The 13,237-nt window shown below is 37.2% G+C and overlaps 1 protein-coding gene across 1 annotated transcript; it reads left to right on the forward strand.

Annotated features, from left to right (window-relative positions):
• The first annotated feature begins 290 nt into the window (after positions 1-290).
• On the forward strand, positions 291-965 carry LOC135199943 (uncharacterized). The gene has a single exon (XM_064228062.1). The coding sequence runs from the start codon at positions 291-293 to the stop codon at positions 963-965; it is 675 nt and encodes a 224-aa protein (XP_064084132.1).
• Positions 966-13,237: the final 12,272 nt, after the last annotated feature.

Genomic DNA, 13,237 nt, shown 5'->3' on the forward strand with positions numbered 1-13,237 from the left:
TCATATGGAAGCCATTTCACGACCTCAGTCCCAATCACTTCATTTCTCTCTCGGATTGAATTTTCTTCATTTCTCTTATCGACGAAATTCAGCGGATAATCTTGATCTGATTTTCCTTCTTGTGCATTTTATGATGGCCCCATTAAAGCCCTCTGTCGTCGGCAATGGGAAGGGCAGTTGGTGCACCATATCGGGGTTTCGAGGCAAGAAAGTGGCAATAATTTTGGAGTTATCTTTTTTACTTTTGTTACTGATTTGGTGCAATAACCAGGTTACTGGGGACGTTGGAGATGTCTTGGGATGTTCAAGATCTTACTGAGAATGTTGGTGCTGTTAAAAATGTTACTGGGGATGTTGGAGATGTTGAAAATGTTACTGGAGATGTTTCATGGAATGTTGAAGATGTTACTGGGGATGTTGGAAATGTTGAAGATGTTGCTGGGGATGTTGAAGATGTTTTTTGGGATGTTGAAGACGTTACTTGGGATGTTGAAGATGTTATTGGGGATGTTATAGATGTTACTGGGGATGTTAGAGATGTTTCTTGGGATGTTGAAGATGTTACTGGGGATGTTGGAGATGTTTCTTGCGATATGGAAGATGTTACTGGAAATGTTGGCGATGTTACTGTGGATGTTGGAGATGTTACTGGGGATGTTAGAGATGTTACTGAGGATGTTGAAGATGTTACTGGGGATGTTGGAGATGTTTCTTATGATGTTGAAGATGTTAATGGGGATGTTACTGGGAATGTTGGAGAGGTTACCGGGGATGTTTGGAGGTGTTACTGGAAATGTTGGAGATGTTACTGGAGATGTTGGAGGTGTTACTGGGATGTTGGAGATGTTACTGGAGATGTTGGAGGTGTTACTGGGGACGTTGAAGTTGTTTCTTGTGATGGAAATGTTACTGGGGATGTTGGAGATGTTGAAAATGTTACTGGGGATGTTGCAGATGTTTCTTGAGATGTTATAGGTGTTAATTCAAAGTTGAAGATGTTACTTGGGATGTTGAAAATGTTACTAGGGGATGTTGGGGATGTTACTGGGGAGGCGTTTGAACGAGAAGATCAACCTGTATTCATTCAGAAAAAGTGTTGAAGGCCGTTGTTTATCTCCGACGACCAGAGCGGTTTCTCTTCTTATTTTTCATCCATTCAGTAAACAGATGTTATCTGTTTCATTCATTATTATTATCATTATAATGTAAATCATTTTTAATATTTAATACTTCAAAGGTACTGCTTCTCTTTCTTTAGAAAAAGACGGTGATGGAAGTGAATGTAGAGCTTATGTCAAACCAAAGTGTATCTGCTGAAGAGAGAGAGAGAGAGAGAGAGAGAGAGAGAAGGAGAGAGAGAGAGAGAGAGAGAGAGATATTGTATGCACAGGCAAATATGATTTACTGGAGATTGAAAATTGAAAACAGGCCACTCGTTCATATGAAAATCAAATCAGATACTGGACCGTTTCGCTGAAAACCTGCATGACTGGATCCGAGTCCTTTTTATCTCATTCCAGTTATCGTTTCTTCAGCTCCGGTACTGGAAGAGGTGAGCCAGGCTGGAAACCTCCATTTTGTTCAGTTCATCTGCATATTGTGAGTTGCGACTCCTCCCGATAATAGGTCACCTGTAAACTTTATTTCCCTCCTCGGATTCCAGTCGAGTATCAGGATCAGTTGTGATTCTCTTGAGGAATTTCGTTGTTCCAGTTGATTTTTCCTCTTCGATGTTGCTTGTGGAGTTTTCGGTATCATTAGTTATAACGTTGTTGTTGTGATTGTTTTTGTTATAATAGTCAATTAGTTTGAGACTTCGTCGCATTCCTAAAGATTTATTCACATAACAAATTTCAGTTTTTAGAATAAATTCCAAGATTTTTCAATCGAATGAGTGACTTTCTTAAAAATAATGTATTTACGGATATAACGTTGATTTACATCTTTCCTGTTTCTGTCAAAAGTCTTCTTCGTCTGTCACATTTTCGTAGCTACGTTGAATTCTGTCATGGTGAAATTACTCTGGCCGGTCTTGAAATGGAAATATTTTTGCTTTAGTAGCAATATATTTCAAGAGTTCTCACCTGCGCCAACAGTAGCTATAACTGATTTTAGTGCAATGAAATACTAAATTACCCTCTATTATCACTTTCACACAACGGACAACACTTTAAATCTTTGCTAAAAGTACCCAGAGAAACTAGAATGTTTTTGGGGCTTGGTTCCTCCTGCGTATTCGATTTGGTTCTGTAATACTTTTTGAATTTTAAAGAATTCTCTCTCTCTCTCTCCTCTCTCTCTCTCTCGTTCGTCTCTCTCTCTCTCTCGTCTCTCTCTCTCTCTCTCCCCAAAAGGTTTCTGGATCATCTTCTTATTTCCCTGTAAAAGAAAGTACTAATTTTTAGTACTCACAACATTAAACCATGAAATCTCGTATCCATGTTTAATGATAAATGTACTGAAACAAATCTTTATCACCAAGACATTTATAATGCTTCCAATAATATACCTTTTTTATACTTTCCCAAGGCGCACTTATCAGAGCTTTAGGAACCTTAAGCACAGCCTATTGAAAAACAGAACGTTGCAAGAGGACAAATCCAGAAGGCAGACGAAAAATCTGCATAATTCCTCCTTTGAATTATTATCCCTTTCAGAGGCGATTTCCGTCTTTCGTCAATTTGTTCATTCTGGTGAAGATTCCTCTGCTGTGGAGACAGGAAATCTGACAGTTCATTTATTATCCTTCTCTTTGGTTCTTCCATCAGTCGGTCTCTCTGTCTGTCTGTCTGTGTGTCAGATACTGATTAAGTCTGTCAAGGGGAAGAAATGGATAATTTCACAGTTTGTGGTCATTATCGTTTTTCACCCTCTCTCTCTCTCTCTCTCTCTCTCTCTCTCTCTCTCTCTCTCTCTCCATTATAAAGCTGTCTTTTCTCAGAAGAGCCATCTCTGAAAATAAAGAATGATTTGGGTAACAAATCGTTTTCCGTCCTTCCAGGGTGACAGATCCCAATGAAACCAACTACGAGAAGAAATTTTAAGTTTCTCAGTTTCCATAATTTTTCACCCTCTACCTCTCTGTCACTTTCTTTCTCTCAGTGCTTTGGCTTTTCAAGGGTAGGGGAGAGAGAGAGAGAGAGAGAGAGAGAGAGAGAGAGAGAGAGAGAGAGAGAGAACTGTAAACTTGCAAAATTTACCTTCCCTTGCCAGACAGGTGACATTAAGAGTTGACAGAACCCGATGGACAGATCGGACAAACGGTCGCGAAGGACCTAAAGGATGGGTAGGAAGGCATCCAGGAGACTTCCTGCAGTCACAGTTGGGAAGTCCTTCTCGTCCAGTCCTGCGAAATGTGAGAAGGAGGAAACGAACCTTGAAAGAGAGAGAGAGAGAGGAGAGAACGAGAGAGAGAGAGAGAGAGAGAGAGAGAGAGAGAGGCCGTCCAATCGCCAAGACGTTATTTACAGCCAATCATTTTCCATTCCTAAAGGTCCTCTTCCTTTTGGCTAGTCCCTGGCGTTCCCGATTCCAGTTCCAGCCTCATTCTTGTAGGCTCCATAAATAAGGCGGCCAGAGTTCAGGAGAATCGTCCGAAGCAGAGATTCATTTTTTTGTCACATTTGTTTGAAATCATGTATAGCCTTTTCATATATGGTCTTCGGTGGCTAATGACTGCAGATCTATATCAAATTTACGGTCAGGTGCTCGTCAAGCGTCTTAAGCAAGTTATTTTTGTGTGTGATTATGGAAAGGCTGGTGTTTTCTGTCACGTATAATTAGCCAAAAGAAATTATCCTCTTTATGTTAACGTTTTTATAGATACTGTTAAGCGACTTCAAATTGGAATCTTGTCCTGGGCTTTAGTTATGGACTAGTCTTGTTACAAAGTCTACACAAATACACCGTAGAGGCAGCTATAATGGGATATTCATAAGGTTTAGAGAAAGCTATAATGGGGTATTATTAGGGTTTAGAGAAAACTATAATAGGTATCATCAGGATTGAGAGAAAGCTATAAGGGTATTATCATGATTCTGAGAAAACTATAATGGATATTATTAGGGTTTAGAGAAGGCTGTAATGGGTATATTAGGATTCAGAGAAGGCTATAATGAGTATAATGAGGATTCAGAGAAAGCTATAATGGGTATTATGAGGATTCAGATAAAGCTATAATGGGTATTATCAGGATTCAGAGAAAGCTATAATGGGTATTATGAGGATTTAGAGAAAGCTATAATGGGTATTATCAGGATTCAGAGAAAGCTATAATGGGTATTATCAGGATTCAGAGAAAGCTATAATGGTTATTATCAGGATACGGATAAAGGCTATAAAGGGTATTATTAAGATTTAGAGAAAGCCATTTTGGGGCCATCATTTGTGAGCCTATTTGCATTGCAACTGGCAAACTCAATTATTTTCCGAACTTGGAGTTGCCATCTTCAGCAGTTTAAGATAATTGAAATAAATATTCCCGCTGACTGAACACAGGCGTATTCACTCGGCCCATTGACGTAACGAGATTACGACTCTTTAGCATAATTACCTCCCTCCATCCAGTATTAAAGTATTAAATCGCTTTGTGACTCGAAACAAGATTTTCCTTTACGATGAGAGATTAACGTTGGATATAATGAATATAAATTCTTCGACGCATCTCATTATATCCCTATCTCTTTTTTTTATATCTCATTGCAACATAAATACTACAGCAGATACGTACAACCTTCAGAATTTATTGAAACACATTTAATACAATATATTTAAATATACAGCATATACTGGATATATATAATGTATTGGATATAAGGAATGTGTCTAAGTAAATAAATAAGTGTAAATTACAAAACAAAATTATCACATCTTTCCAGTTGATGTCATTCTGAAGAATGTCCAGTTGATGATGTCATTTTATGTCTGGAATTGAGTGTTTGTGCTGCCAGAGGAGTATCAACTTTAAGGGCAACGTTTCCCCTCCCCAAGAGCCGTATCGTTTTCCCTCCCTATGAAAAAAAAAAGGAAATGAGAGAGAGAGAGAGAGAGAGAGAGAGCAGAGAGAGGAGCGGAGAGAGAGAGAGAGAGCAAACGTATGTGGACTGTAACTTCCCTTTCTTGACAATCACATTTAGATCAGAGAGTCAGACAAACAGACAGACAGATCAGACGTGTGGTCAGGGAGACCCGAGGACCGAATATAGCGGGCATCCTCCTCCTCCTCCTCCTCCTCCTCCTCCTCCTCCTCCTCCTCCTCCACAGACCTGCAAAATGCGGAGTGGAAGAAATGAAGTGAAAAGGGGAGAGACCGAGAGGGAATCGAGCAGAAGATTTACTCTCGCTTTCTCCTTCGCTTTCTCCTCAGACTCTCTCTCGTCTTTGCTTTCTTGAGGAGTCTGAAGGAAGGCCTTTGGGGAAGCTTCCTCCCAGAGATGAGGACCTTCAGCAGAAGGCGTAAATAACATAGAAGCTTCAAGAATCTTTTCTCTCTTACACTCACTGGAAGAGTTGTTTGGATAATATGTCGATCAGACGACCTGGAAACCAACTATTGAGGTCAAGCAACAAATTGTGATAGTTTGAAGTTTTAATCAGTAATTTTTCATGTTGGATTTGTTGGATGGGATGAAAGTTTAATTCATTTTTTCAAAATATATATATCGGGAGTTTTATTCCACATGATTTGATCCCTGAAATCGGTAAAATACTTCTTCATGAATAAAAGTTAATAATTTCTGATTTCCCGTAGGTGGGAAAATAGGTAATTATTTTTAGAACAAACGAATAAAAAATATCGCTTGACAAGAACAAAAACTTCTGATGACTTCAGATGCAAGGATTTTCTTGTATATTCTTTATTATATTAATATGTTTTTTATTATTTGGAAGAAACTCGACTTGTGTCAGAATATCACTCGGGCGACACAGGGGAAGAAGCGCCAATCGTGTGTGAATAAAATGACGCTAATGAGACGTCAGAAATAAAAAAGATAAAACAAAAACTTAAAACAAAGCTGCAGTGTTGAAATGGGATGTAACCCTTCGCAAATCCTTACTTATAATCAAACTCTCAACAAGGCATCTCTCGTTTTCGGCGAAGCAGGGCTGTGATATAATGCAGTGGTGGTTTGAAGCATGAACGCCTGAATGTGAAGTTCAATCATATGCATATTGCATGGAGGAATTGCATGAATTTAGGAAAGAGATGGGCCATATTGCAACAGTCGGTAAGCAAATACACACACGCACACACAAATATATATATATATATATATATAATATATATATATATATATATATATATATATATATATATATATATATATATATATATATTATATATTATATTATATATATATTATATATATATATATATATATATATATATATATATATATATATATATATATATATATATATATATATAATATATATATGAGGTTGTAGTCCACAGGGGAAAAGAAAAGCTGAAATTCCTTTTAGCTCAACAGTTTGTGGACTACAACCTCATATATCTATCTTCGTGAAAAAGGAAGACTAAAGCCTCATATATATATATGTATATATATATATATTATATATATATATATATATATATATATATCTATATATATATATATATATATATATATATTTTATTATTTATATATATATATATATATATATATATATATATATATAATTGCTTTACCTAACATCGCAATACGTTTCATCTTTTTCGCTATCGACGCAATGCCTTCCTGAAAAATGGACATGAGTCTCATCTACAGTATCAGGCGTTAATGCTTAAAATACCACTTCTACGACACCATTTCTTTCCCAGCGCCACTTCGCCCGGAACGAGAGGAGTCTCGTCGCTGTGAGTTGATTATATTAGTGAGGATTTACGAAAGGTAAGCTGCAGTTTCAATACTGCAGCTTTGTTTTCTTTTTCTATTGTCTCATTAGCATTGCATTCATGCAGGGTTGACACTTTTTCTCCTCTGTCGCTGGAATGGTAATGAGATTACGCCTCGCAAACGTATTTTGTCTGGGCGCATTGCTGACACAAAATGCATTTCAGGAAAAGGAATGTTTTCCTTGCATTTGTAAAGTCGTCAGGAGTCTGAGTCACTTTGGTGTGGATGAAATTTGTTACTATTTAACTAATTCTCCTCATAATATAATTTGTATTCGTTTTCATCTATTTATTCACTGATTTGTCAAGTTAATCTTTCTTTTATGTAGTATCTGTTACTGCTGTCTAATGAGCACCATATTCTTGGGAAATATTGAAATGCTCCAGGTCATTCACAATATCAAATGCCTGAACACGATCGGAGTGGAGTAGAAAAAATATAATCGAATTCATGCAGGGCAGGTGTGCTCGTTAGGCCACAGGAAATTATCGCTCATTTCTATGATTAAACTCCAGTGAATTATAAAATAATTCGTCACGAGTTAAATGTGAAATGATTTTAGTTTTAGCGTTTCATTGTAGGAGAAACAATTTATTAACGAGTGGAATATTTTTACAACGTCTGTTATAATTTCGTTTCTGTAGTGGCACTCCTCTGGCCTTGAGATTCGGTACCCAAGGACAACAGAATCTCGAGAGAAAGCGAATGGAGAAAGCGAGAGAAAACCCTCTACACAATCCACTCTCGGCGTCTCCCATTCATGGTTCATTTCCGCTGTCTCACATTTCGAAGATCTTGAGGAGGAGGGGCGGGGGTGGGGGGACACGCCCCAGGTGGAACAGCAGGAACTCTGCTGCTTTCTGCACTAACAAGATCTTGGGGCTTTCCGGCGTTATGCCCAGTTTGTCCGTCAGTTCTTAATGCTTTGTCAAGGAAGGGAATGCATATAACAGACAGCTCTCTCTCTCTCTCTCTCTCTCTCTCTCTCTCTCTCTCTCTCTCTCCAAAAGGGAAGGTAAATATCAAAAGACCATGACAGTCTTTTCTTTCTCCTTTTGCCCTCAGACCAAACAACATTGACTGCCTCACTGATATCTCACTGAATCGTGAAAGATCTCCCTCTGCAGAAGACTTCCACAACATCCGCCTCTATTGCTCACATTCCTGAGCCTTTTGGGTCTGAAGGAGCCTCCTTTCTAACACCTCTTTCACTCCATCTTTCTTCGTACTTTCTAGGTCTTCCTTTTCTCCTTCCTCCTGACACTTTTGAATTTTCCTTTCTTGCCAACAGCTCTACGTTTTTCCTCATTCTTTTCACGTGACCAGAAGATCACAAGACACAACGATCTCCTCTTCCACCTAAGAGAGCCGTTTTACCTCATCTTTGACATATATCTCATTTCTCCCTCATTGAGTATGAGTCCCATTTCCCCCTCATATACTAGGCAAAATGTTAATTGCCAACTGTTCAGCTGTTCATTTTTCTTTTATTTGCATTCGTCTTTAAAACATATCTCCCATACAGGAGAGATGGCTCAACAATCCCTTCATACATTATCATCCTAGCTTTCGTTCATACTCCAAGTTTTTCTATGGACACCCTGCCACCTTCCTGATACCTCACTGATCCTACGATCCAGGTCATCTCTTGTCCCGAAATATGGGTTTGTGTTTGTGTGTCTCTGTGTGCACGAAGCGCGTGTGTGTATATCATACCCCAAAGGAATTATCTTCCTGATTTACATAACTTTCATTATTACCATCGATCTGCTCAAAGTGACAACGAAGGAAAGAGATCTCACTGTGACTCGGGTCATCGACCAACGCCATTATTTCTCAGCTCCGGACCATTTGCTCCCCAATTGTTGAGTGATCGAACTCTGTCTCCCTGGATGCCGGTAGGGGACGTCTTCTCAGTGTGAGGAGTTCCCTCTTTCATTTTATGTAAGGGTTCGGTTATCAAAGGGTTGGATGGTATGTTGAGGCTGATGCAAAAGATGAGGGTTTAAGTAAATCTTTTTAGCATATATACATATATACACATATATGTATATATATACATATATACATATATATATATATATATATATATATATATATATATGTGTGTGTGGTGTGTGTGTGTGTGTGTGTGTGTGTGTGTGTGTGTCGTGCGGGTGTGAATACTTATACATGATGCTTACAATAATCTAAAAACCTCAAAATAAACTTATGCGTAATCTTGAGAGAAAGAGAGAGAGAGAGAGAGAAAGAGAGAGAGAGAGAGAGGGGGGGGGGGTGGGTTGGGGGGTAAGGCCGATGGGATATGCTTCATTAATTCGAACTGAAATCGGAGATGATATTTTATTTTTCCGGATATTCCTCCGAATGGGAATGGCCCACCGATTCCCAATTCCCGGCCCCCCTCCTTCCCCTATCTCTTTCTGGGTTCCCGATTGTGGCACTGAGGTCATTTAATGCCTCAGCGGTGAGGATGCCGACCGGAATTTTATGTCATTTGTCTCTATAATTCTTGAATGCCACATATATAATTTTATTTTTTTTTTTTTTTACTCCTGTGGATCAATGTGGGTGATTTTAAAATTTTAAATATCTGGATGTAAAGACATGTGTTTTACAGTATTATAAATGTTTGTCGTTGTCATTCTTGAATTCGAAAAAACATAATCTTTTGAGCGGTTAAATATTGAGGTACAAATATATTTCTTTTTAGATAATTTTCTCTTCATGTCCAACCGCACGAGGGAATATTTTGTGTACTACATCCGTTGTTATAACTTTTGAATGCGGCATATTTTTACTTTATTTCATCTTTTTGAATGTGATTGAACATTTTGATGCAAATGTTTTTACTATTTATTGTGTATTTAGACTTTTACTCTCCACGTCTGCATATAGGTGAGAATTTTATGCAGAATTCAAAAACGTACTTTTTAAAACAACACAATGCTGGGAAATAGCAGCAGCCTCATTTACATTTTTCCTTGTTTAAATGATTTGGCTGAGTGTTTGAAGGGAAAGTGTGATGTTTCAGGACTGCAGTGTTTTTTTTTTTTTTGTTTTTTTTTTTTTTTTTTTTTTTTTTAGGGCCCAATTGAATAATATTCATGCCAGGTTGACACTTTCTATCTCACTTGGGAATAATAATGAGGGATTGCGGCCTATTTGCATAATTAATCCCACCTCATTTCTGAAACCAAAAAATATATTTGGCCGTCCAGAGAGCAACGTCACCAAAAAATTTTATTATTTTTTGTTAATTTCCCGCTCAGCCTATTACGAAACTACAATCATTTTCATTGCACATAAAAAGGACTGAATCATCACGTTCAATTATTATGGGCTTGCTTATCGTGAGGAAACAATAATTCATGATTATCGATCTCCTTATTCTTTTTGTATTCATTTTCTTTAAGTCACGGTCAATAGAGAGGTCATCAATTAGGATTTTGTTGACTATCGGTATTGAAACTCGACCAATACTTTGTTAAACACTTATGTATATAATATATATATATATATATATATATATATAATATATATATATGTAGACCATTGCCAAACAAATATGAATAATTGTGTTGGAGAAGCAGACAAACAGACAATCAAATCTATTTTTCGTTTTTTTCAACTTAAAATGGTTTTTTTATCCCCGAAAAAAACAAAAACAAACGTATCTCGTCATTATGGAGTAGTCTGCATCTTAACTCCCGTAAGTGAGGCGTAGGGAGAAGAGGCCTCATGTAGACCTCTGGATTCCACCAAAAAACAGAGACAGTGAGGATCTTATATATACGGTTAGTTTTTGATAAAGCAGTTATCAGTAGTCGGCACTATTTTGAATAGCATTTATTGTTTCACCGTAACCATCGAAATTGCATTACTTATACACGAGAATCGTTCTGTGTATAACTGCATAAGAACCGGTGAGAGAGAGAGAGAGAGAGAGGAGAGAGAGAGAGAGATTCTGTTATTCGGGTAATCCGTTGAAACCGAGTAATGCCTGGAATTTCAAATCTTATTCCTAGGTTTTGGAATTTGCTCTGATGGAAAGAGAAATTTAATGCAGTGATCATAATTTTACTTCTTATTATTTATATGTTTATTTATTTATTACCTTTTTTTTGTGTAAGTTTGCATGGGACTTTTGAGGGACCTAATATTAATTTTTGTAGGTTACTTTTATATCATTATTTTAGGGATAAAGCACTCTATATACGAAAAGCTCAGAACGGAAAAGAACGTCCAAGACCCCAAACCTCCGCCAAGGTGGCCCACACCTCCTCAAAGGTTACATTCCCATCTCTCCCAAGATGTAACCATTCGTTTCTGTCGTCGTGAGGTCCATCGTTCGTATGTTTCATTTTTTTTTTTTTTTCTGGTGAATACCCTCCTGCCTTTCTAAGGCGGTGTCACCCAGCACACCAAACCTTAGACTACGTATCCAATTGCTGACTGATTGATTCTTATCAACTCCCGTCACAAATCAGTTCAAACCGACGACATCAGTGAAGGTACCACAGATTTTGCTTGCGCCTGACGTTGTAACGAACAAACACATCTTGAACAAATATAAATAAGGGTGATAGTTAATTCTGGAACAACATTTACAGCCCCAGACGGTATCTGTTATCACCCAGTTAAATAATGATTATGGATATCGAAAGATTTATATCGGCTGATTATTCACATAATGCGTTTCCAGTACATTTTATAATACGTATCAAGATGTTTCCTTACTGATTGTAGTTACCAAGTCCTTTAAACAATCGTTGACACCTGATATAAAAAAACAATTTTATAACCAGACGGCCACGACTAGCATTTTGGATTTGTTTATTTATATATTTATTAGTTTATTTTTATTTGAGTTGAGAACGATTTTAATTGTGGTCCTCTTAATGAAAGTTGATGTTTTAATTTAGATATGATATAAATAAAGAGATTAACCACTCATTAGTGTAATTACAACAATGCTAGGTAATTAAAATAACAACTGGTTTTATTCCCACACACACATAGCTTCCTATTCTTACAAGTTCATCTGCTAAGGTGTCCCTATCTCTCTCTCTCTCTCTCTCTCTCTCTCTCTCTCTCTCTCTCTCTCTCTCTCTCTCTCTCCAGAAGGGGCCCCGCTTAACATTCTGTAACGTTCTGCATCGAAGGGGAATCCCCTGACAGAATGTCAGTCCTACAGTTCACGAGCCGGAGATCATTGGCGCTGGATCAGGTCCAGGACTCCAGGATGGGATCCTTCAGGGATGGGTTTCTTTCTCTCTCGCTGATTCTGTTTTATATGGGAAGTTATTTACATTCTATTATTTATTTATTTATCTATTTTATTGAACTGGATCTTTCATGTTTCCTTTTTAATTAAGTTAGTTTTCCTTTAACTAGATCATTTAGTGTTCATTGTGTTTATTATTATTATTATTATTATTATTATTATTATTATTATTATTATTATTATTATTATTATTATTATTATTCCTTCATGAAACACCTCCATTTATTTGGTCGGCTCGTTCATATAAACAAGAAAGATTAGTATTTTTACGAAAAAACGAAAAGATAATTTAGATTAATGTGTTTGTTTTCCGACAAGACGAATGGAGGTGGATTACCATAAGATTACCATTTTTTTTTTTTTTTTTTTTTTTGTTCAGCGTCGTACCATTAGTAACTGAACCAGTGGTCCCATTGTCCCCTCCAGTTTACCCAGGGAATGTAATGGAACGACGGAATAAAGTACAAAACATTTCCTATCCAATCTGGAGTGGTAAGTTGCTCCTTAGCCTTTTTGGGTAATGAATTTCGAAGTAATTAAAAGTACTCCCACATACTAAATGGCTGTTTACGATGTGAGTATTTAGAATGAATTTTATGTTTGTGTTTTGGAGCATATTGAGAGAGAGAGAGAAAGAGAGAGATTCCGTCTACCACAGAGTTAATGACCCCTCTACCAACATTTCCCAGACCATAATATGTTGCATCGCCCTACTGCAAGTTTTAACATAAATCAGTTATTCGAAACAAATTCACCACAATTGAAGCTATTGACGTCTTCAATTGTTTATAACATAACGAATGGACCTAAGTAATCTAGTAGCGAAAATTTCAACTAAAAATTTTTCTTTTGAACGATATAGACACACACACACACACACACACATATATATACATATACATTTGTGTGTGTGTGTTATGTATGTATATATGTATGTATGCATACATCTTATCGTATGTCATAGTATAAATATGTACACGTAAGTCATAATGACCACAAGGATAACGTCATTTGACTCAATTGCACTGTTTTCATTTTTGCGCCTTCAAGT

Source organism: Macrobrachium nipponense, chromosome 26, assembly GCF_015104395.2.
Source record: "Macrobrachium nipponense isolate FS-2020 chromosome 26, ASM1510439v2, whole genome shotgun sequence".
Lineage (NCBI taxonomy): Eukaryota > Metazoa > Arthropoda > Malacostraca > Decapoda > Palaemonidae > Macrobrachium > Macrobrachium nipponense.